Below are 25,118 nucleotides of genomic sequence, written 5' to 3'. Positions count from 1 at the left end.
ACTTCCTCCTCGATGCTTCCCAAATCATCCTGACCCACTCTTTGCATTGGTTAATATGGATCTAAACTCTATAGGCCCTTCAACAAACCATGCCTCAAAACGGGGACACACTTTCCTGAGACGGCAACATTTCAGCAAGCCCCTGCATGTGCTTCCGTGGCAAAATTCTCTTGGACGGGATCAAAGGAAAAAAGAAGCCATATGTTGAATTCAACTTCTAAAATTCTAGTTAATCCGAATATTTAGGGAGCACCCAGGCAAAAAGGCTGTCTCGAGAGGCAGCTGGAGCGAGCATGGTGCAAGGAAGCCGTTCTGGGGCTGGCAGGCCGGCCGCCTGCCCTCCTGGGCAAGTCCCCGGTCTCTGAGCTCCATTCCTGAGCCACGGGGGGAGGGTACCGACCTGCGTGCCACCCTCTCTGCTCAGTGCTTGGAGGGTCAAGTAAGGACACACCTGAAAGGGCTCTGAAAAGTCAGGTTGTGTAAGTGTCAAGTCTTATTCTACTGATAAAGGCTGCAGGGATTGTTTTCGCTCCAAGGCACAGTCAAGACAAATGGCCTTAGGGTCTGACCAGCAGAATTCCAGGGAGAGACAGGATGCGGCCCAAACTTGACCCAGCTGGTTTGAGAGCTCACTGCAGTTTTGCTGACTCACTCTCTGTATCTCTCCTTCACCCGATAAAGGAATAGATTTGCTCCTTGCCTCGGGGGCAAGGTGTTTGAGCAAGCGTGAAGCACCACGCATCTTACCTAGTCAGAACCCAGGGCCTGCTTCCCCTGCCCTGAGTGCCTGACGGGAACATTGGGAACGTCGTCGCTGCCTTGGGATCACTTCATTACCAAGATCAGCACAATGAGAAGTCAGAGATGAAGCTCAGATTTTCCCTGGGTTTGGCCGGGAGCTGATGCGTGTTTACAGGCCTGGGTTTAAAATGACCTAAGAAAGGAAAACAAGCCTGGAAATACAAGCAAAGGCAGGAGAGGCCCAATGTCTTGAAAACAACTCACACTTGCACTCACAGATAAATATTTAATGGCCCGTGAGTTCCATCAATACGGAGCAGTGTGCGTTTGCCCCCCGCTGTGTTCTGTGGAATAGATCTCTCAGCTGCACTCAATTCCGTTTCCCGTAATCACTGTAACAGAAAGGACAGATGTGTAGAACAATCTATCAGAGGCTGTCATAAAGTATCTAAAGTATCTAACAACTCCTCCATTTAAAAAAATTGATGAACCAGCTGGGTGGTGGCTCACGCCCATAATCCCAGCACTTTGGCAGGCTGAGGTGGGAGGATCATTTGAGCTCAGGAGTTGGAGACCAGCCTGAGCAATATAGGGAGACTCCTCTACCAAAAAAAAAAAAAAAAATTAGCCAAGTCTGGTGGCATACACCTATAGTCCCAGCCATTTGGGAGGCTGAGGCAGGAGGATAGCTTGAGCCAGGAGTTGGAGGCTACAGTGAGCTATGATGATGCCACGGCACTCTAGCCTGGGCAACAGAGCGAGACCCTGTCTTAAAAGAAAGAAAAGAAATTGATACGCCGTTCACTCTCTGTGCATGTACAATTCAGTTACTCCTTAGTAGACTCACAGCTGTGCAGCCATCTCCACAATCCATTTTGAAGACATTTGCATCACCCCACAAGTTCCCTTGTACCCTTTTCAGTTAGTCCCTGCTCCCCCTCCCAGGCAACTATTAATCTACTTTCTGTCTCTATAAATTTGCCTTCTCTGGATATTTTATATAAATGGGATCATCAAATCTGTAGTCTTTTGTTTCTGGCTTCCTTTACATTTTGAGGTTGCAGCATGTATCAGCTTATTCCTTTCTAGTCCCGACTAGCATTCCACTGTGTGGATGGATACACCACGTTTTGTTTATCCATCTGCATGTTGATGGCATGTCAACTGTTTCTAGGTTTTGGCTGTTATAAATAATGCTCCTTGGCTGGGTGCAGTGGTTCACCCTTGCAATCCCAGCACTTTGGGAGGCAGAGGTGGGAGGATCACTTGAGGCTAGGAGTTAGAGACCAGCCTGGGCATCATAGCAAGACCCCCATCTCTACAAAAAAATAGAAAAATTAGCCAGGCATGGGAGCAAGCGCTTATAGTTCCAGCTACTGAGGCTGAGGCAGGAGGATCACTTGAGCCCAGGGGTTGGAGGCTGCAGTGAGCCAGGCCTGGCCAGCAGAATTGTTTTGCCTATTTCAGTTCCTCGGTATTTCCCTATGACTTTTAAGGTCGCCTTGTCAATTTCTCCAAAAAATAACCCTGCTGGGATTTTGATAGAGATTGCCTTGAATTTATGCATCAATGTGGTGAGAACTGCCATTTTGACAATACTGAATCTTCCAATCCATGGATAGGGAACTTTTATTTAGATCTTTAATTTCTCTCAGCAATGTTCTGCAATTTTTAGCATACAAGAATTGCACTCTTTGTTACATTCATTACTAAATATTTTCTTCTTTTTGGTGCTATTTGTATTCATTTCATTTTCAGATTGATCGTGTGTTAAAGAGGTGACTCTTGGTGAGCCCTTCGATAGCTTCCAGGTGCGGGCTAAGTTGCCCAGCGGAACCAACGACATGTTTGCAGCGTTGAACTTCAACCTCACCTCCTCCTCTTCCAGGATGGGAGAGAGGCAGGAGATTGAGTCCAATCACCTATATCCAGTAATTTAGTTAATCACGCCTACATAATAAAATGTTGATAAAAGCTCTCGAACAATGAGGTTCAGGGAGCGTCCGGACTGGTGGACACATCTGCGCCCAGGGAGGGCACGGAAGCTCCAGCCCTCCCACCCTGACCTTGCCCTACCACGCATCTCTTCCATGTGGCTGTTCCTGAACTGCATCCTTTATAACTGTAATGGTGGAACCGGCCCCCCACTGAACAAATTGCAAGGACCCCTACATAATCCTCTCCCTTAACTACCTGACCTTTTGAGTTGTTTTCCAGAAATGGTGGATTTTCTGCAAGACAAAGGAGCTGAGATTCTGAGGGCCCCTGGGCAGAGTTCCTGAGGACTCACCTTCCCCACAACCTGCCCCCAATGCCTGTCCCCTGACAAGACACACCAGGACCTGCCCCGAGGCTCCAGGTCCCTCCTTTGAAGGCCCAGTGATCTCCGTTAGTCAGAGAGAGAGTTGAGGCAGCTTTTCCTGTTCTCCCAGCAAGATGCCCGTTGTGTTAAAAAAATTCCTTTCTTCCTTGGCAATCCTCGTTGTCTCAATAATTGGCTTTTTGTGCCACGAGCAACTGTATCCAGACCAAAACCCCCTTGCTGTTTCGACAATAGTAAGGACAGCACTTTCTGTCGGTCTGTGAGTTGTTCTAACAAATTATCAAATTTGCCAGGCTTATGACTGGCATCTGAAGTGGGGGCAATCTCGTCTGACTGAGCCTTTAACTCGTGGGGTCTGTGCCAACGCTGGCTAGTTACTGTCAGAATTGAACTGGAGGACACCCCGTTGGCGTTGGAGAATTATTGGTACTGGAAAATGATGCAACTACATCCGTTTGTGGACAGTTAACCAATCTGCATTCCTGGGATAAGGTCCATTAGGTGGTGTATGGTGTATAATCCTTTTATATGATCGTTTTATCTGGGTTACGTTTGCTGATACCTTGGCCTCTATGTTCAAGAGGGATGTCTGTCTGTAGTTTTCTTTCCTTGTGATGTCTTTGGCTTTGGTGTTGGGGTCACACTGGTCTCATGTGATATGCTGGAAAGTGCTCCCTTCCTGCTCTGTTTTCTGAAACAGTATGAGAAAGATAAGTATTATTCCTTCCTTAAGTATTTGGTAACCTTCGCCAGTGAAGCCATCTGGGCCTGGAGTTTTCTTGGTGGAATATTTTCAGTTACTATTTAAATTTCTTGTTATAGGTCTAGTTAAAGTTCCTATTTCTTCTCGAGTCAGTTTCAATGCCTTTCTAGGAATTTGTCCATTCACCTAAGTTGTCTAATTAATTCTCCTTCTCCTTTTGAGGTTAACTTTCATTAATATTGAAAGTATATAATGCTGAGACTTGCAAAATTTACTTATTGCTTCTTGCTCGTCACAACATTTAAATCCACAACGCTTGTTGGTCTCTGCAGAGTCATTACTGTGCCCACCACCTACCGGACATTTAAGAAGGGTCTGGTATTGATAGAGACAAATATAGGAAATTCCAAGTACACCTTCTACACTGAAACATGGAAACACATCGTGGGTTACTTCGCCGTAGTCAGCCAGTTCTGCAGCAGCAAGAAAAGCACGTGGACAGCTACACACAGCACTTACTGCTCTGCAGCCAGAAAACAAATAATGATGGGCCACTAAGGGGCTTCGTCAAACAGGTTATTATGTGTGTCATTTTCTTTCATGAAAAGAGAGTAATAGCAGCAACAATGCATTTCCAGTTGGCCATTTCCCACAGATGAACGGCCCAGCCCACAGACACCACTGCACAAAAGAGAAGGCTGTCTTCCTGCTCCATGCCAGAATTAAGTGATTTCTTACTGGAAACTTAGGCCAGCTTTTCGACTTTTTACCGCCTTTAAGGATCCCACTTCGATACTTTAGCTCCAAGAAAACTTTTAGTCAGATATTTAATAAAAAGAGAAAATAAGAACACTGGAGGGTACAGGAGTGGCTGGAACAGCAAGAAGGAACAGCAGGAGGAACCACAGGGAGTGGGGTGTGAGATGATGCATCTGACTAGATAATAATGAACCCCGCTTTTCGTTCCCCAACAGAGGATTTCGTGACTTTTAAGCTTTGGGTAGGGTTGGGGGTGGGGAGACGGTGGGAGAAGGGAAACGCCTGGCACCAAGGTTTGGGTGTGGCTCTGGGCAGTGGTTAGGAACTATGAAAACTTTAACATTCTGAAACAGTGGCCTAAATTTTAAATGTTCTCCACGTCTGCACCTTATGACCCTGAGGCTGCCAATCTGAATCTATTATGTTCCCATGTTTCCTTTCCTTTTTTTTTTTTTTTTGATAGAGTCTTGCTCTGTTGTTCCAGGTAGATGCAGTGGTGTCATCACAGCTCACTGCAACCTCGAACTCCTGGGCTCAGGAGATCCTCCTGCCTCGGCCTCCCAGAGCACTATGATTATAGGCGTGAACCACCGCGCCCAGCCTATGTTCACGTATTTGCAAAATCATCTCAGAACAACAGCTTATCAGTTGCCAACCCCATCCTAGTTGTGATATACTAAGAAATGTCTTCGGTCTTTGTCCCAGGTGGCACAGAGCTCCTATAACCCTTGGCATTTCCTGAAATAGGAGTGTCTTTTATTACTATGAGCTCCTTCAATCACACCAGAGTTTATGCTAATGCAGTAACACAGGGTGGGGCCCCTAGACAGCCTCGGGGTGAGGCAGGTCACAGAAACACCTTGTGATTAGAGGGTTGGCACTTTCAGCCACCCTTCCCCTGCTCCTGGAGGGGAAGGAAGAAGGCTGGACACTAAGCTGTATAAAAACTCTTAAACAAGCGGCTCTAATGAGCTTTCTGAGTGGTGGACACGTGGAGGTGCTGGGGAGGGTGGTGCACCCAGAGGTGGCAGGGAGGCTCCATGTCCCCACCCCAGCCTTGTCCTGCATCTCTCCTCCATTTGGCACTCAGTTGTAGCTTTTGTAATAAACTGGTCGTAGTAAGTAAATTGTTTTTCTGAGTTCTGTGAGCCGTTTTAATAAATTACCAAATGTGAGGTGGGAGGTAGGAACCCCCCAACTGTATAGCCAGTTGGTCAGAAGTTCGGAAGGTCGGGATTTATGAATGGCCTGAGGTAGGGGCAGTCTCGTGGGACTAAGCTTTCACTTAACCTGTGAGGTCTCTGCTGACTGGGCAGTCAGTGTTCGAATCGAACTGAACTGTGGCACAGCCAGCTGGTGTTGGGGACTGGTTGGTACAGGGGGAAAACCCCTCACGTGGGGCGTCAGAGGCACTGACGGCAAAAAGGTCACCGGGCCAGTCAACGTGGAAGAAAAATGCACGGGAGAAAGGAAGCACCAAGACAAGACGTGACACAGCTGCAGGAACTTCATCCCCACCGGGGCCTGCTGGGGCCGGGAGGGGCTTCGCGGGGAAGGGAGGACCCAGTTTTAGGAGTTGCTCAATGACTGGCTAAGAAGCGTGGGCTTGATCTGGTAGGAAGTTAGGAACAACCAGTATTTTCTGAACGGAGAAATTTAATAAAAATTACATCTTTTTTTTTTTTTTTTTTTTTGAGACAGAGTGTCACTTTGTTGCCCTGGCTAGAGTGAGTGCCGTGGCGTCAGCCTAGCTCACAGCAACCTCAAACTCCTGGGCTCAAGCGATCCTACTGCCTCAGCCTCCTGAGTAGCTGGGACTACAGGCATGCGCCACCATGCCCGGCTAATTTTTTCTATGTATATTTTAGTTGGCCAGATAATTTCTTTCTATTTTTAGTAGAGACGGGGGTCTCACTCTTGCTCAGGCTGGTCTCGAACTCCTGACCTCCTGACCTCGAGCGATCCACCCGCCTCGGCCTCCCAGAGTGCTAGGATTACAGGCGTGAGCCACCGCGCCCGGCCAAAATTACATCTTTCATCTTCCCTTTATTGTCAACCATTCTGAAGGATGTACAGTCAGACCTTGGTATCCGTGGCGGCTGGTTCTAGGATCAAAACCCAAGGATGCTCAAGTCACTGGTATAAAATGGCACAGTATTTGCATATAACCTATGCACATTCTCCTGCATACTTGAAATCATCTCTAAGTTGTTTATAATACCTAATACAATGTAAATGCTGTCAATAGTTGTTAAACTCTTGTTGAGGGACTAATGACAAAGAAAAAAAGTCTGTACACGTTTAGTACAGATGCAATTTTTTTTCAAATATTTTTGCTCTGTGGCTGTTTGAATCCACGGTGGCCGAGCCCACAGGTATGGCGGGCCAGCTGTAGTTGAGAGGACACCTTCATCAGATGGGATATTTAAAAACTCATCTTTCCCTGTGTTACTTTCCTATTGCCCCTGTAGCAAATTATCATATTCAGTGACTTAAAACAACACAAATTTATTATACTTGTGGAGGTCAGAAGTCCAAAATGGGTCTCAAGGGGGCAAAATTAAGGTGTGGGCAGGGCTGTGTGCCTTCGGGAGGCTGCAGGGGACAATCTTGTTCCTTTGCCGTTTGCACCTCCCGGTGGCCACCCAGAGTCCATGGCTGGGGCCCTTCCTCCACCTTCAGAGTGAGCCACAGCAGATGGAGTCTTTCTCCCACTGGCTCACTTTGCCTCTGACCCTCACACTCCTGCCACCACCTTTCACTTGTAAGAACCCTGGGATTATATTGGGCCTGTTCAGATAATCCAGGATAATCTCCCCATCTCAGTCAGCTAATTAGCAGCCTTAATTACCCCTGCAAACTTAACTCCCCCTTGCCATGTAACTAACATAATTCACAGGTTCCAATGATTAGACTGTGGACACATTTAGGGGTCCTTATTCTGCCCACCACACTCCCCCTCATAACTGGAAAACAAGTTGGCTTCATATCGCCCTGGCTGCGACAATCCTGGCATCCTGAGGTGACAGGCACCTGTGGTACACAGCTGCAGTTCAGCTTTGTCTCAGTCCTGAGATACCATCTGGAGTTCAGTTCAGCCCCATCACTTACCAGCTTTGTCATCTTGAGCATGTTACTTATCTCGTTGGGCCTTGGTCTTCTCATCTATAAAATGGGTATAATAATGGTATCTAGTTTATAATTACTTGTAAACTGCTTAAAATAGTGCCCTGGTATATGGTCAAGCACGCATATATTAGTGAGGTCTGCAGACAAAGAAAATGAGCCTTAGAAAGTCAGGCCTTGGAGGGCATGATGGCGCCATGTGCAATGTGCTCAGCCTGACTAGTATGTTAAGGGTTTAACATGCGTAGATGTGAATAATAATCATGCCGTGCTTTGGGCTATTCACCTTTCACTAGTTTCAGGGATTATGCTGATCCAGAAAAGAATAAACTGAAAGAGCTGATCTTTCAGGAAAAAGCCAAACTGTATACCAAATACAAGACACTTCATCCTGCAAAATAATGGGACGGCCAGAAGGGTTCCTAAATCAAAGGGTTTGCCAGTGCCAAGGCAACGTCCTTCAGTCTAAAGCAAGCTCTGGCTGCAAAACAAATCATTCCCCACAGAATGGAGCTCATAGTGTAGCTCTGGGTACAGCCACCTGCAGCAGGAGAGCCAGCCCAGACACCCCGAGTGGCTCCCTGCGCCAGACCATCTACTCAGCAGACGACTCACCCAACCTGCCACCACAAACACTTACGTGCTCCTCTTGCACTTGAATGGTTGGAACCACAAACAAAGAAGCAGGGAGAAAAACATCTGTCTTTCCCTCAACACGGTCTCTCGTTCTCTCACAGTGTCTACATATGAGTCATCAAGACTTTGCTTTCAGTTCGGTGACAATTATTCCAAAAGATTCCTTTTAAAGTGTAAAACTGGGAGAACTAAACCAATTAAAAAAAATCAAACAGGCTTAGAACGTAAACAATCAAGTTTGAAGAACTGGAAATTTCTGACATTTTAAGGAAGGAAAAAAAGAGGGCCTATGAATTGAAATGAAATAAAAAAGAAATGCTCAAATGAACCTCCTCTGGATTAGAACTGCAATCAGCTTTTTCTTTAGATTAGCTGTCTCAGTTAACGCAAAATGAGGGCAGAACTGCTCTTGATAAGAACATCAAACCTTCCAGATTTAATAGCAGCTCAGAAAACCAACAATCACAACCAGATACCTCAGGGAGTTGCTCATGGCATATTCAGACTATCTGTATACAAAGCTGAAAAGAATGTCAGGTTTGAGAGGCACTGAAACATTATAGTTTCTTGGTCTACTGGATTAACACAAATATACATCCTAGTATTAAAATTTAGTATATTACAGATCAAAAAAAAAAATCAAACAAAATGTCAAGAGTGGGAGTATTACTATAGAATATGTTTCCATATTTCTTAAGAAATATGAGTTGTAAAGAAAAGAGTTGTCTATTTTACATGCTGGAAACCTGACCAAAAGAACCCAAACAAGCCAAAGTAGTTTTGTCACATTTTAATGAGACGTTAACTTTTCTAACTTAATTATCTCTTAATCAATATACATAACCCACACTCATAATCATTTCACTGTAGATTATATAACAAAGGCCTACGGTACTATTTACTCCAATATTTACCCCAATATTTGGTCAGAATTTGATACAATTTGAGCAAGTCTTCTATATTCTTCGAGGACCAAAAGTAGCAGAACTGGACATTAGGCCATATTGCAAAGAATATTTTCTTTCTTTTTTCTTTTTTTCTTTTGAGACAGAGTTTCCCTCTGTCGCTCCGGGTAGAGTGCAATGGCGTCATCATAGCTCACCACCACAGCCTCAAAGTCCTGGGCTTAAGCAATCTTCCTGCCTCAGCCTCCTGAGCAGCTGAGACTACCGGCATGCACCACCATGCCTGGCTAATTTCCCTATTTTTAGTAGAGATGGGGTCTCCCTCTTGCTCAGGCTGGTCTTGAACTCCTGAGTTCAAGTGATCCTCCCTCCTCGGCTTCCCAGGGTGCTAGGATTACAGGCATGAGCCACCACATTCAGCTTTTTTAAACTGTTAATGTTAACTTATTTGTATTTTGAGAACTTAAAAACTTCTGAGGTACTTACTGTATTTTAGTCAACAAACACCCTGTGTATGAACAGCCCAAGCCCAGGTTGAAAGTTTTTTAAGTCTTTGGGGAAGGAAAACTCAAAACGGGAAGGCAGAGCACCTTCATACTCACGGAGAAAAACATCTGCGGTTCCATAAAGCTTGCTCCAGGTCTAAGCCACATTTCCATGTATACAATATGAAACCTGCAATAAAAGAGCAGCACACACATCACTCACACACACACACACACACACACACACTCGTGAGACCAAGCTAAGGCGTTTACTTAGCGAAAGGTATAAAGATAAAATGTTTTGATAGAGTATATAAGACAAGCGTAAAAATTAAACTCTTTATTTCATTGTCACATTTCATTTTTTTCTGCCTCTATGCTCCCCTCCCCCACCAGTCCACATTTCATTTTTAACTCAATTGATGCTGAGAATGTAAAAGATGACCTTAATGTTATCCAGTCATCTAAAGAGCCCACCAAGGTGAACACTATTTACAGACATAAAAAGTGAATAAAAACCAAGTAAAATCCAAAATTTAAAAAAATGCAACTAAAGAACTTAAAACGAATAACAGCATGTAGCAAGCGGGAGGCAGCCCAGAGGCTGGGTTTCTGATGTACTCAATAGAGCACGTCACTCCATTTCATTTCCCTTTCGATGATAATCACCAGGAATCCTACAGGTGATGAGACGCCACGGCTTCCTTGGGTTAACACTCGGTGTCATTATCAAAGGTTACTTAACCTCCTCCTGCCAGCCTCACCGTGCAGATCCATCGTGAGCCAACAGAGCAAGAGCTCAGGGGAACGTGGGGACTGGGAATGCAGGACGCAGCTCTCACCTTCCATGTAAGCCTGCGTGTGACAGTGCCCTTGTAAAACGGTCCCCAGTGACCCCTCCTGGTGCTCCCACCCTGGGTGATCCCTTCCCCAAGGCAGGCTGTCACTTTCATCTAGCAATGCAGGAGAGGTGATGCGATGTCCCTTTTGAGATGAAGTTATGACAGACTGTGACTTCTGTCTTGCTCTCACTCTCTCTTCTGCTTTTCTTGCCTCCTTTGATGAGAGCAGCTGCCGTGTGGTAAGCTGCCCTGAGGACAGCTCCATGTGACAACACAGGGTGGTCTCTGGCTGACAGCCGTAAGAAACTACGACCCTCAGCACAACGGCCTGTGAGGAACTGACTCCTGCCAGTGACCTCACGCGAGTGCTGAGAAGCAGGTCCTCCCCCAGCAGAGCCCAGAAAACGCCTGGACCACAGCTGTATGAGACCCTGAGCCCAGGACCCAGCTCAGCCACACCCGGATTCCTGACCCACAGAAACTGGGACATAATAGATGTGTGCTATTTTAACCAGCTAAGTTTTGGGGTAATTTTTTATGCCACATTAGAAAATTAATACATCTCAGTAAATAATCACATGCTTAAAGAGATAATAAATCATTTGTCTTAAGTCTGAAGCAGCATTTACAAATTATTCATACAGGGTCAACTAAGTCAACTGAGGTGATCTCAACTCCAAGAAAGCAAGCCAGAACTTCACCACCCGGAACAGGAGGGTTTAGCGCTCCACACCGATGAGATTGCTCTAAGGATTCTAGCTAACTACAGGGTTCTCTGATTCCCTGCACTTGTCATCAAATATCTGAAAACCACGTTCTATTGTATTTCTTCAGATTTGCAAGCCAACTATAAAATTTCTAAATTTCTAGCAAGTTTTAAAACAAATAATGGACAACAAGGTATATATGTTTGTCCTCTTGGCTGAATTTACTTTGCCAAAGAACTCATTTGTACAGTTAAATATCACACTTAAAAGTGAGCTCTCTTATTTACATGAAATGTCCAGAATAGGCAAATCTATAGAGACATAAAGTAGAGTCGTAGTTGCCAGGCCAGAGAAGGGGGAATGGCTGCCAACAGGCAGGGGGTTGCTTTTGGAGCGATAAAAGTGTTTTGGAATTAAATAGTGATGGTTATACTATCTTGTAAGTGTATACTTTCAAATGGTGAATTTCACGGTTTCTGAATTTTATTTCAATTAAAAATTTAAGTGAGCTCTTATGGAGGAAAGCTAACTCGTCCATTTAAACATCTCCCCAACTAGTGACATTCCATTCCCAGGCATATGACATACACAAATAACAACATGACAATGGCCTGCCACCACAGCTCAGATCTCACTACAGGTTTGTTTGTGGAGGTTTTGTATTGTACCTTCCAGGAAAATTACTAGCAAAAGTCCTCCCTCAGTAAAGGTGTTTGTCTTTTTAAATGTGTTTTTGTTTGTTTGCAAAAACAGGAATGTTAGATTCCTGTTTTTAAAACAATCTGTACCTCATTTCATAATACTTAATTGGCCACTCCTTGCTATGAACTACACGGTAAGAAAATGTAACAACAAAACATTTAAGGGGAAGAAATCTTTTCAAAGGCAAGATCTCATTTCCACATCCCGCTATTTATTCCAATGCCACCCCCAACGCACGTGGAGAGTGGCACACGCCTCCGACAGTTACACACACATACTCCATACCCAGAAAAAAACCCTGACATGACTTATGGCCCAGAATTTTGAATCAAGGCAGGATTTTTCAACAAGAGCAGGAGGGAGAAGAAAATATCTGCGTACTATCATGATTATAAGGGACTTGAGTAAATGCATTAAAAAACAGTATCTTTGAACAACTGTAGTGACAACAGCTTTCCCTTATTCCACTTGTTTTAAATAGCTCCTATCTGTAAACTTGAATGCCAACTCTCGCTGACTTAACAGTCTTACTCTTTCATTTTCCATACTGAACGCGATCCATACACGGTGAAAACGAAAGGCGGCTTCCTCCACTGAGCCCCGCGTCCAGCCGCGTCCCCAGGAGGCGCCTCCCCTCGCTGCCACCTGCTCAGATGCTTCGGTAGTCAGAGCCCCGGGCGACGATGGCGGCGGCTTCCCACTCCACAGCGAAGAATGAAATAGTTCCAAAAAACCCAAATATCACCATGACCAGGAGTTGCCAGTGAAGGAGAAGGTAGTTGCTGTAGAAAAATGCCACGGCTGCACAAATAGACTAAGAACAAATAAAACAAATCACAACGTGCATGCAGGGGTGCCACACGACACTGCAATCAGCCCCGTTACTGTCCAGCCCAAAGCACTGCTGGGACCGGCGGTGCTTTCCAGCCCCCCTGCGTCTAGACAGGCCCTCACTGGTCACTAACGCGCAGACACGCACGGTGAATTCCCACTGACAGCAGGTAATGAGCAAGCTACAAGCTCTGCTATTTAAAATAGCATTTTGTGGAAAACTGGAGTAATAAAATTATGTACAGAGTGAGAAATACACTTGTCTGTATTACAAATGAATGGAATTCTGGTATCTAAGGAAGGAAATCTCCTCTCTGAGCCTTGGAGACCAGAATGTAAAATCTCTTACACAAACGAGGGGGAAAAATCATCCTGCCCACTGCTTCCTAATTCTACTCACAAGTCCTTTTACAGGATACCCCCAACTTTCATTTAAAAACCACAATACTAGTAACCAAAAACAAAGTAATACACAAAGGAAAAAGACCCTACTTTAAACGCAATCTGAAGAGGTTACCTGAACAAACTTGAAGACGGCAAAAGCTGGCGCGCTGTCTTCGGAATAGAGAAAGCCTAAAATACTAAGCAGTTGGGTGTTGAAGCAGCTGTCCCCAAGACCCAACAGAAAACTGCAGAGAATGGCAATTTCTTTGCTAAAGGAAACAAAAATTAACTTAGTATGAATATTGCCAATATTTGCTAGAGCCATTTAAAATGTAAATGCAACCCACCCAACAAAAGCATTTTACCTTCAAGCTTTAAGTGTTTATTATACTATGAAACAAGAGTAAATATTAGAATTTACAAAGTAAGAATTTATACTCTTTATATTGTAACAAACTCTGGTCTATTAACTAACTGGGAAGCAAAATGCAGGTTGAATATCCCTTATCCAAAATACTTGGGACCAGAAGTGTTCCAAATTTCATATTTTTTCAGATTTTGGAATATCTGCATTATACTTACTGGTTAAGCATCCCTAATCCAAAAATCCAAAATCTAAATGCTCCAATGAGCATCTCGTTTGAGCATCATTTGGCACTCAAAAAGTTTCAGATTTTGGAGCATTTCCGATTTCAGACTTTCAGATTAGGGATGCTCAGCCTATACTGATTTTTGGGCTGGGCTCCCCTTGGATTTGTGGATCTAGACAGAAATGTCTACATTATAATGAATTTCAGAGTGGAGTGCAACAAACCAATATCCTCAAAACTCATACAAGCCTCTCTGAAAGGACTGAAGGGCTCCCTGGCTGCCAGAGCTCCCCTTGCTCCTCTCCGTTCTGCTCCTCCCTAACTCACTGCTTGAAACGCAGAGACAGAAAATTCAAATCAGGTACTTATGTGCTCCTTCAAGGATGAAGAAAAAGATTTAGCGGGGCAAAAGGTTAAAACCAACTATTACAAAAAGAACTTGGGATTCTCTATGGATTCCTATTTAAACTCATTCTGACTCTATTGACACTTGACAGACGACCTTGTGAAGACAACAGACTCTGAAAAGGATTAACCACTCCACTTAATATAACATCTCTCCATCTGACACCCCCACCCTCCAATTATAGGAATGGCAGTCACTGTACCTGGGTTTGATGTAAGCAGCGTTGTTAGTTCCCTCAACAGGAGCAATGGGAGCATCTCCAGGCATGTTGAGAAATATTAAATAAAAAGCTATAAAGTGCACCAGAATGCCCAACAGCACAACCGGGTTTCTACCAAAGCGATTATTCTTGCTCAGCAGGCCAAAGAGGCTTCCACCTATAAATCAAGAAGATAGAAACATCACCAGGACTGCCACAACATTACACAGCTAGTCTTGAGTTATAATCAAGGAGGCAAGTTGTAACTGAACGTTATCAAACACTCAATATCTTCAAAAAATCCAATACCTCGGCACTTACAATGCTAATGATGACCAAGCATCAACTATTATACCAAAAAATTAGACATCAAAGTTATTTACATTTATATCCAGAAACATTCTTGCATTTCTTCTCTATGAATTATTATACCCACAAAACTATCCCCCTTTGATCTATCGCTTAAATCAGAATTAATAAAAAGGATACAACTTATCTCTACTACCAAGTTTTGTTGTAACCATAGCCGAATGAGCCCAGGTGACACACTGAAAGGCAAGCACTGTGCAATTTCAGAATTACGTGTGGGCTCCAAAGAGGGGACAGAAAGGGTTATGGAGGCTCAGCAGTGAGAAGAGCTTAGAACATCTCCACGGCGAGGGGAGAATCCTTAATAACAAGAAGAGAAGACCTTTCTAACCTAATGGTAGGAGACAATGCGGCATTGCCTTTATGGTTCTTAAGTGAGTTCTACCCTAGAAATCTATCCCAGCAAACCCATAAATCAAAAGTGAAGGTTAACACTTAAAAAAAAAAAAAGCCTATCTAGAAAATGGGCAAAAGATACAGACATGTTTCACCAAAGAGAATATACATGGGTAAACACAAAAAAGATGCTCAACATTGTTACCCATTAAAGAAATGGAAATTAAAATCACAATGAAATATCACTACACATCTATCAGAATGGCTAAAATAAAAAAATGAGAACACTGAATGCTGGCAAGGACTCAGAAAAACAGAATCACTCATACATTGCTGGTACAGCCTCTCTGGGAAACAGCCTGGCAGCTCCTCTCAAAAGCAGGCTACAGGCCCAATGCAACAGCTCACGCCTGTAATCCCAGCACTTCGGGAGGCCAGGCGGGGAGCATCACTTGAGGCCAGGAGTTTGAGACCAGCCTGAGCAAGAGCAAGATCCCACCTCTAGAAAAAATAAAAAAATTAGCCAGGTGTGGTGGTGGATGCCTGTAGTCCCAGCTGCTAGGGAAGCTGAGGCAGGAGGATTGCTCGAGCCCAGGCATCTGAGGCTGCATTGAGCTATTATCACACCACTGCACTCTAGCCTGGGTAATAGTGAGACCAGACCCTGTCTCAAAAAATATAAATCAATAAATAAAGTAGGCTGCAGCACAGGGAAAGGGAGCCCCACAGTCCTCCTGAATGGAAGAGACAGGGCTGTGAGTCTAGGGATATCAGCGTGGCCAGAGTTCACAGACAAGCGTATCAGAAAGGACAGTTGCACAGAGAAACAATTCCAGAGGTCTTCAGAGGGTCCCCCTGAGCCTTCAGCCGAGGGCTGATCAGCACATTATGTAAGGAAGTGAGCAGAGGCCTAGGAAAGAACCAGCCAACAGGATTGGCCGTATTAGTGCCCTGGGCTGGGATCAGTGTCTGGTCCCATCAGCCAGACTGGAAAACTTACAATTCACAGGGCACTGGGTGGAGACACAGAGGGGTCCTTCCCCAGGAGAAGGGAATAATTAGCCCTAGACTGAGTGAGTGCTGCTCCAGCCCCACCCAATGAATCTTAAAAGCAAGACTTGAAAGAATCATGCTGTTTATAATTAAATGAATTACATCTAAGAACAAAGCTCAATGATATTTACAGGAATAAAAGAAATCTAGTACCCAACAAAGTAAAAGTCACAATGTCTGGTATGCACAATAAAATATCACCAGGCATGCAAAGAAGCAGGAAAGTAGGACCTACAATGAGGAGAAACAGCAATCAAGTGTAGAATTACCACATAACCGAGCAATTCCACTCCTGGGGATGTGCCCAAGAGAAACGAAAACATATGTCTGCACAAAAACTCGTACACGAATGTTCACAGCAGCGTTACTCATAAGAGCCAAAAAGTGGAAACAATCCAAATGTCCATTAAGTGATGACTGGATAAATAAAATGTTGTATATGTATATAGTTAAATGTTATTTGGCAATAAAGAGGAACGAAGTACTGCTACACTGACCCCTACATTTTAACTGGGTGAATTTGGGGGCCTGTGAGCTTTATCTCAATAAAACTGTTAGGAAAAGAAAGAAAAGAAAGAAACAAAACTACCTCAGGACTGTTGCAGATGTTAGGAATGAGCAAGACATTAAAATAATTAATACTGGCCGGGCACGGTGGCTCACGCCTGTAATCCTAGCACTCTGGGAAGCCAAGGCGGGTGGATGGCTCGAGGTCAGGAGTTTGAGACCAGCCTGAGCAACAGCGAGACCCCGTCTCTACTAAAAATAGAAAGAAAATTAGCTGGACAACTAAAAAATATATAGAAAAAATTAGCCACGCATGGTGGCATATGCTTGTAGTCCCAGCTACTCGGGAGGCTGAGGCAGAAAGATCACTTGAGCCCAGGAGTTTGAGGTTGCTGTGAGCTAGGCTGACGCCACGGCACTCACTCTAGCCTGGGCAACAGAGCGAGACTCTGTCTCAAAAAAATAAATAAATAAATTATATAACAGAAGAAAATATGGGCAAATCTTTCACCTCAGTATAGGGAAAAATATTCTAACTATGATTCAAAATCCAGAGGCAATAAAAATAAAACATTGATAAATTTGACTACATAAAAATAAAAACAAATATATGGCAAAAAGCACCATAACCAAAGTCAGAAGACATATAATAAACTGGGGGAAATATTCACAATATACCACACAGAAAAAAAGAGCTAACATCCCTAATTTTATAAGGCAAATTTAAAACTGAGGAAAAACAGATTAAAAATCTTCTGGAAAAATGGGCAAAAAGACTCCAATAGAAGGCCTGGCACGGTGGCTCCTTCTTAGGGGCACAGCCAACCCCGAGGCAGGGAGGCTGCCTGCAAGCACCTACTCAGGAGCAGGATGTGGAGCAGACTCCTGTGATCCCAGCACTCTGGGAGGCTGAGGCGGGAGGATCACTTAAGCTCAGGAGTTTGAGACCAGCCTGAGCAAGAGCGAGACCCCATCTCTACTACAAATAGAAAAAATTATCTGGGCGTGGTGATGCACACCTGTAATCCCAGCTACTGAGGAGGCTGAGGCAGGAAGATTGCTTGAGCCCAGGAGTTTGAGGTTGTTGTGAGCTAGGCTGACGCCATGGTACTCTACTCAGGGCAACAGAGTGAGACTCTGTCTCAAAAACGAAAGAAAGAAAGAAAACCAGAAAGTCAAGAATTCCAAGACACTAAATATCTTTTTTTTTTTTTTTAAGACAGAGTCTCACTCTGTTGTCTGGGTTAGCGTGCCGTGGCGTCAGCCTAGCTCACAGCAACCTCAACCTCCTGGGCTCAAGCAATCCTACTGCCTCAGCCTCCCGAGTAGCTGGGACTATAGGCATGCACCACCATACCCAGCTAATTTTTTTTTATATATATATTTTTAGTTGTCTAGCTAATTTCTTTCTATTTTTAGTAGAGACGGGGGTCTTACTCTTGCTCAGGCTGGTCTTAAACTCCTGAGCTCAAGCAATCCTTCTACCTCAGCCTCCCAGAGTGCTAGGATTACAGGTGTGAGCCACTGCTCCAGGCCGACACTAAGTATCTACTTATTTATGGTTTCTGTCTGTGAATTATTTGACAAATGTTTTATAATTTAGAGTAGTGACAACAGAAAAACAAAAACATACCCATTTGGGTAAAAATAAGTAGAAAAAACAGAAATTCAAGGACAGAGAGGTGAAACACCTTAAAATTTCAATTTTCTTTTTTTTTTTTTTTGAGACAGAGTCTCGCTCTGTTGCCCGGGCTAGAGTGAGTGCCGTGGCGTCAGCCTAACTCACAGCAACCTCACACTCCTGGACTTAAGCGATCCTACTGCCTCAGTCTCCTGAGTAGCTGGGACTACAGGCATGTGCCACCATGCCCGGCTAATTTTTTCTATATATATTTTTAGTTGGCCAGATAATTTGTTTCTATTTTTAGTAGAGACGGGGTCTCGCTCTTGCTCAGGCTGGTCTCGAACTCCTGACCTTGAGCGATCCGCCAGCCTCGGCCTCCCAGAGTGCTAGGATTACAGGTGTGAGCCACCGCGCCGGGCCTAAAATTTCTATTTTAACTATAACAAACTGGTATTTTTAATGCAAAGACTTTTTTTTAAACCAACCTAGAATTTCTCCAATGCCGATGAAAATGCCAGAAAGTCCAATAAGGCTTTTCTCTTCTGTTCCAAATTTATTTATAGCACCAATACAGGTTCCATATACACCAGAGAAGAAAGTCAATTCCAGACCTTTAGGAAAAAAATCAGATTTAATTTAACTATACATTCACGTTCTCCTTTTCCTGATTTTCTTCATGTCTAGTAGTATTTGAGTTACATACACATAAAACACACAGAGAAAACAGAACTCACAGAGAATAAAGTATTAATCCCCAAGCAGAGCATAAACTGATGCTATATAATGGATAAAATGGAATTAGCCACATGCCATGGACTAAATATTTGTGTCCGTCCTAAAATCCATATGTTGAAATGCTAATCCTCAAAGCATGAGGGTATCTGGAGATGAGGCCTTTGCGGGGTAATATGGTCATAAGGGTGGATTATAAAGAGACACCAAAGAGCTGGCGTCCTGTCTGCTCTCTGCCTTGTGAGGACACTGCAAGAAGGCAGCTGTCTACACACCAGGAAGAGCCCTGGCCAGAACCCGACCGTGCCGGCACCCTAATCTTAATAGCTAAGTCAGCGTGTCTATGGCAATTTGTTATAGCAGCTAAAACTAAGATACCACGAGATGGCATTTGCCATGTATTTCAGATAAAAGTATACAACTCAAGTAAACAGACATCCTCATGTCAAAACCTGTCACTCAGCGTGCAGGAAGGCGATAGGCAGAGGATATAATTAACATAACTTTGAATACTAAATACCAGTGAATACTAAAGTACTCATTATCCTTATGAATAGCTTTCCAAGGAAACAGGAACATTCCTACTCCTGCTGGATTGTAATGTTACTGTACTGGAAAACCAATACATGCCATCCACTGTTGCTCAAAGGCACAATAACATTTTAATTAAACCCTGTTTCCTAGGAAAAGAAAATTACTAAGATTAGAATAAAAAGTTAGGGTAAATCAGTAGAGGACCTTGATTTCTTAATGCTACAAAATCTCAATTGTGAATTTTAAAGATGTTCAATGTTTATTCTCTTTCTCCTAAGAAGAGTTTGTACCTGGGAGGCACATACGTGCAAAGTAGTAACTGGCACATTAGGGCATTATCTAAAAGGAAATGAATTCCCTCATCATTCTTAAGACCTAAGGGTGCTCCACCTATTGTCACATCACACATGATCATGCCCTTCTATTTCATCAGAAATTATCTTAATCCATGTAAAGTTACAGAGACTTATTCATGGTTATTTTCTGCAGTGCTCCGTGTTGCCCTTAAATCATGGGTCCTGATGAGCCATGTGTCCTGGTTTTCTTCCCACAGAGGATTTGGGCTGGCCCTGTGACTTGTTGTCACCAAGCTGGGCTAGATGCAGGCCTGAGCTTTAAGAAGGTCTGATAGTTTTTCCTGTTGACCCCTGTGCAGCCTTTAGCCATTAACAAGGACGTCTAGCTATGCGGCCTGGTCAGAAGATCTTGTGGAGGGGGTCACACAGGTGGACAGAGGCCCCGAGACTACATGCAGAGAGACTCAGATCTATATCTGACCATGGTCAAGGTACCAGACATGTGACTAAAACTGTCTTGGAAGTTCCAGCCCCAGCCACCCTCTGACAGAAGCCACAAGAGACTCCAAGTAATTGAATCAGAAGAACCACCCAGGGAGGGTGGATGATGAAAAATTACTTAATGGGTACAATGTATGTTATTCAGGTGACGGATACCTTAAAAATCTTGATTTGACCGCTATGTAATCTATACATGTAACAAATTTGCACTTGTACCGCATACATTTCTACAAATTTAAAAAAGTAAGAACGATTCAGCTGTGCCAATGTACAGGACTGTGAAAAATGATAACATGACTATTGTTTCCAGCCCTTATTGTCATCATGCAGCAACAGAAAACCAAAACAGCAATTCCATTACCTGTATAGGCAGTTGTAATACTAAGAAGGAGCATCTCTTTGGTGGCGCATAACTTAAAAGACTTTTCTGTAAAGAAAAAAATTTAGGAATACTTAACTAGATTTTAATTAAACAAAAATTCTAAAATATTCATTGAACCAAACACCCCTTGTTAATAATGCCAGTAAATGCTTTGGGATAGAAGTTAAAATTTTAGGTTAAAATGGGTAAGGTATGAATTAAATCTGTGCTATAAAACAAAAGCTTATTTCAAGTGCTTAAATATATCCTTGAGTTCATTTTCTTCAACATATTTTCTAGTTCTTACAACAAAAATAACATGAAAAGGAGGAAAACAAACAGAATCAAACAAAACAACAAAATACTTCAACAGACATGATTAAACATCAGGTGATTAAAGGAGTCAACAATTGGCTAAGCACTGACTTTCCTAAAGAATTCTCACAGAGCAGCTTTAAAACTGGACTCAAAGTCACAATCAACCAGGGAGCTTTCTGACCACACAGAAGCTGGAGTACCACTCCCCAAGATTCTGACTCTAGATCTGAGGACTGGCACTTTAGTTGTGCACATTTGTTTGTTTATTGATTGACTGACTGAATGAGACAAGGTCTCATTCTGTTGCCCAGGCTATAGTGCGTGGTGTCATCATAGCTCACTGCAACTTCAAACTTCTGGGTTCAAGTGACCCTCGTGCCTCAGCTTCCCAAGTAGCTGGGACTACATGCCGGGCTAATTTAAAAAAATTTTTTTATACAGACAGGGTCTCACTATTGCCCAGACCGTTCTCAAACTCCTGGCCCCAAGCAATCCTCCCATCTTGGCCTCTCAAAGTGCTGGGTGTGAGCCACCATGCCTGGCCTCCAATCACTTTAATGTTTGTTTTCACACTGTTTAATTTAGTTGAAATCTACAATGGAAAATGCATTTCTAGAAACTCCACAGTTTGGCCAGGCACACCTATAGTCCCAGCTACTAGGGAGGCTGAGGCAGGAGGATCACTTGAGCCCAGGAGTTTGAGGTTGCTGTGAGCTGTGATGATGCCATTGTACTCTAGCCCAGGCAACAGAGTGAGATCCTGTCTCAAAAATAAAAATAAAAATAAAAATAAATCATAATAATAAAAGCTCTACATTTTAATTTAACTGCCCTTTTTGAACCTGCTCACATTTCATAATTTAAGGACCACTAATCTACTATACAAAACTAATAGTGGGTCCAGATGTTAGCTTTTATTCAACTGCTGACCACAAAACTTACATAAGTCACAAACACTGTGCTGAATCTCTCCATATGTAAAAGAAGATACTTAAGTATTTCTCTAATGTCTCTGAAATATAGTGAGAACAAATGCAGTAAGATATTTTTACCGATCACTTTTAAATATTTCCAGGAAAAACTATATAATCAATACAAAATTTAAAACAATACTTTTAATTTTAAAAAATTACACTAACAAAGCATGTTCATTTTAGAATTATCAGAAGACTTAGCTAACAAAAAGAAACTCTAAAACATAATCTAGTATGAGACTATAATGGTGAACACGTCATTATACATTTATCCAAACCCATAAAATATACAAGACCAAGAGTGAATCTTCATGTAAAAATGATCTTTGCGTTTACAGTCAATTGATTTTCGACAAGGGCAAGGACACAGTTTGGTGGGGGAAAGGACAGACTTTTCAGCAAATGGTGCCAGGACAACTGGATATTCATATGGAAAAGAATGAAGCTGGACTCCTACCTCACACTATACGCAGACATTAACTCAAAAGCAATCACAGACCATAACTATAGAGCTAAAACTATAAAATTCTTAGAAGAAAATTCCTGGATGGAACTGGAGACCATTATCCTAAGAGAAGTTTCTCAGGAATGGAAACCAAACTAATTAGTTCTCACTAATAAGTGGGAACTAAACGAGGGGTACACATGGGCATAAAGAGATATAAAGGACATTGGAAACCTAGAAGGGGGAGGGGAAGGATAAAAACTTACCTATTGGGTACGATAAACACTATTCTGGTGACGGGCACACTAAATGCCCTGACTTAAGCATTACATAAAGCATCCATGTGACAAAAACATTTGCATATCCTTAGTATTTTGAAATTAAAACATAAAATATGGGAGTATATTTTGGGGACCTAGAGTGAGGCAAAAACTTAGGACACAACAAAAAAAACAGATAAATCCACTTCATCAAAATTGAAAACCTTTACCCAAACCACACAGCTATTACAAAAAAGACAAAAGATAGCAAGAGTTGGCAAGGATGTGGAGAAAAGGGAAGCTCTGTACACTGTTAGTGAGAATGTCGGTTGGTACAGCCAACATGGAAAATGGTGTGGAGAGTCCTCAAAAAAATTAAAAACAGAACTGTATTATGATCGAGCAATCTCACTTCTGGGCATAGGAAGGAAATGGAATCAGTATCTCGAAATGACATCTGCACTCCCATCTTCATTACAGCATTATTCACAATAGCTAAGGTACGGAAACAACTAAATGCCCTTCAATAGGTAAAGAAAGAAAATGTAGGGCTGGGCATGGTGGCTCACACCTGTAATTCTAGCACTTTGGGAGGTTAAGGGAGGAGGACCACTTGAGGCCAGGAGTTCGAGACCAGCCTGAGCAACATAGTGATACCCCATCTCTATAAAAATTAGCTAGGTGTGGTGGTGCACACTGGTAGTCCCAGCTACTTGGGAGGCTGAGGTGGGAGGATCACTGGAGCCCAGGAGTTCAAGGTTGCAGTTGACCTCACTCTAGCCTGAGCAACAGAGTGAGACCCTATCTCAAAAAAAAAAAAAAGACTGTGTGTGATGTATACATATAAAATAGAATATTATTCAGACTTCAAAAAAGACAAATACTCCTTGGTCTTATTTATATATGGAACCTAAAAAGTCGAATTCATAGAAGCAGAGGGTAGGATGGTGGTTGCCAGGGGTTGAGGGGTGGGGGAAATGGGGAGATGATGGTTAAAGAGTACAAAGTTTTAGTTAGGCAGGATGAATAATTCTGTAGATCTAATGTACAGCTTGGTGACTATAGTTAATAACACTCTATCGTATACTTGAAATTTGCTGAGAAAGTAGATCTTAAATGTTCTCATTACATATACAAAAAACGATAACTATGTCAAGTGATGGATATGTTAATTAGCTTGATTATAATCATTTCACAGTGTATACCTATATCAAAACGTTGTATACCATAAATACATATAATTTTTTTCTTCTTTATTATTTTTAATAATATTTTCTGTAGCTTACTTTATTGTAAGAATACAATATATAATACAAAATAGATATTAATCAACTGTTTATTATTGGTAAGGCTTCCAGTCAACAGTAGGCTTAGTTAAGTTTCTGGAGAGTCAAAAGTTATACTTGGATTTTCAGTGGTGCAAGCGGAGAGGGGGCGTCCATGCCTATAACCCTACGTTGTTCAAAGGTCAACTCCGCTTAAGTTACAATAATGTTTTCTATGTTTGTAAAATGCCTATTTTCTACTAGAGTATATATGTTTGTCTTATCAGTTCGTAACAGCTCTTCCTCACATACTGCAAATATTTTCCCCAGAAATATTTCCCCATTTTAACTTTGTTAGGTTGTGTTGACAGGCTGAAGTTTTATATTTTAGTTGACCAAAAAGCAGTCTTTTCCTGTATTGTTTGACTGACTTGCTTGCAAGGCCTTTCTCTACCCAGTTATTTTCTTCAATTACTTTTATGGTTTCATTTTTACAATTAATCTTTAATCTACCTGGGATTTTAGTATAAAGTATGGATCTATATATTTTTCTACGCACTTATCTAACCTTAAGACTCACTTTCATTGCATTCTACATTCCTTTATGCGCAAGGACCTGATTCAAGACTTTGTTCCACTGGTCTTGCTATTCTGATGTTTGAAAATGAAGTGATAATAGGTTTTCATGTTTACTAGGATAAGTCCCTCACCTCCTTTCAAAAAATTCTCTTGGCCGGGCACAGTGGCTCAGCCTCTAACCCCAGCACTTTGGGAGGTCGAGGTGGGAGGGTTGCTTGAGCCCAGGAATTCAAGACCAGCCTGGGCAACACAGCGAGACCCTGTCTCTACAAAAAATTAAAAATTATATTTTAAAAATTCCCTTGGCTATTTGCAGTAATTTACCCTAACAGATGAACTTCAGCATCATTTTGTCAATATAAAAAAAATGTTTAAAAATTTCACTGGTGTGTTCTAAAATCACATTAAACTTACACATTCAGTTCAGGAATTAAGTGCTTTTAGATAGTAAATAGGAACCTTCTCTGTACAACATTATCATAGCACCAACTGAAGGCAGGTCACGATTAATAAATAAAACACTGGCCCAGACAGGTTGCTCTAAGCCTCATCATTCTTCTTCTCTCCCTTTGCTCACCAAGCTCCCCAGCTAAGCCAACTTGGCTTTCTAGGCCCCTGATAACAA

General features: G+C 42.6%; 1 protein-coding gene across 6 annotated transcripts in view; it reads right to left on the bottom strand.

Moving 5' to 3' along the window:
* Positions 1-10,003: 10,003 nt before the first annotated feature.
* MFSD11 (major facilitator superfamily domain containing 11) overlaps positions 10,004-25,118 on the bottom strand; it is a 32,073-nt gene continuing 16,958 nt past the window's right edge. For all 6 annotated transcript variants that reach the window (XM_045525765.1, XM_045525766.1, XM_045525763.1 and 3 more), the window contains 5 exons: positions 20,653-20,718; positions 18,714-18,839; positions 14,343-14,517; positions 13,278-13,413; positions 10,004-12,743 (listed from right to left, as the gene is read on the bottom strand). In XM_045525765.1, the coding sequence (XP_045381721.1) occupies positions 12,579-12,743; positions 13,278-13,413; positions 14,343-14,517; positions 18,714-18,839; positions 20,653-20,718 (668 nt within the window). In that variant the 3' untranslated portion in view covers positions 10,004-12,578. The remainder of the gene's footprint in view (positions 12,744-13,277; positions 13,414-14,342; positions 14,518-18,713; positions 18,840-20,652; positions 20,719-25,118) is intronic.

Source organism: Lemur catta, chromosome 15, assembly GCF_020740605.2.
Source record: "Lemur catta isolate mLemCat1 chromosome 15, mLemCat1.pri, whole genome shotgun sequence".
In the NCBI taxonomy this organism is placed as follows: domain Eukaryota; kingdom Metazoa; phylum Chordata; class Mammalia; order Primates; family Lemuridae; genus Lemur; species Lemur catta.
This window is presented reverse-complemented; position numbering and strand designations above follow the sequence as displayed.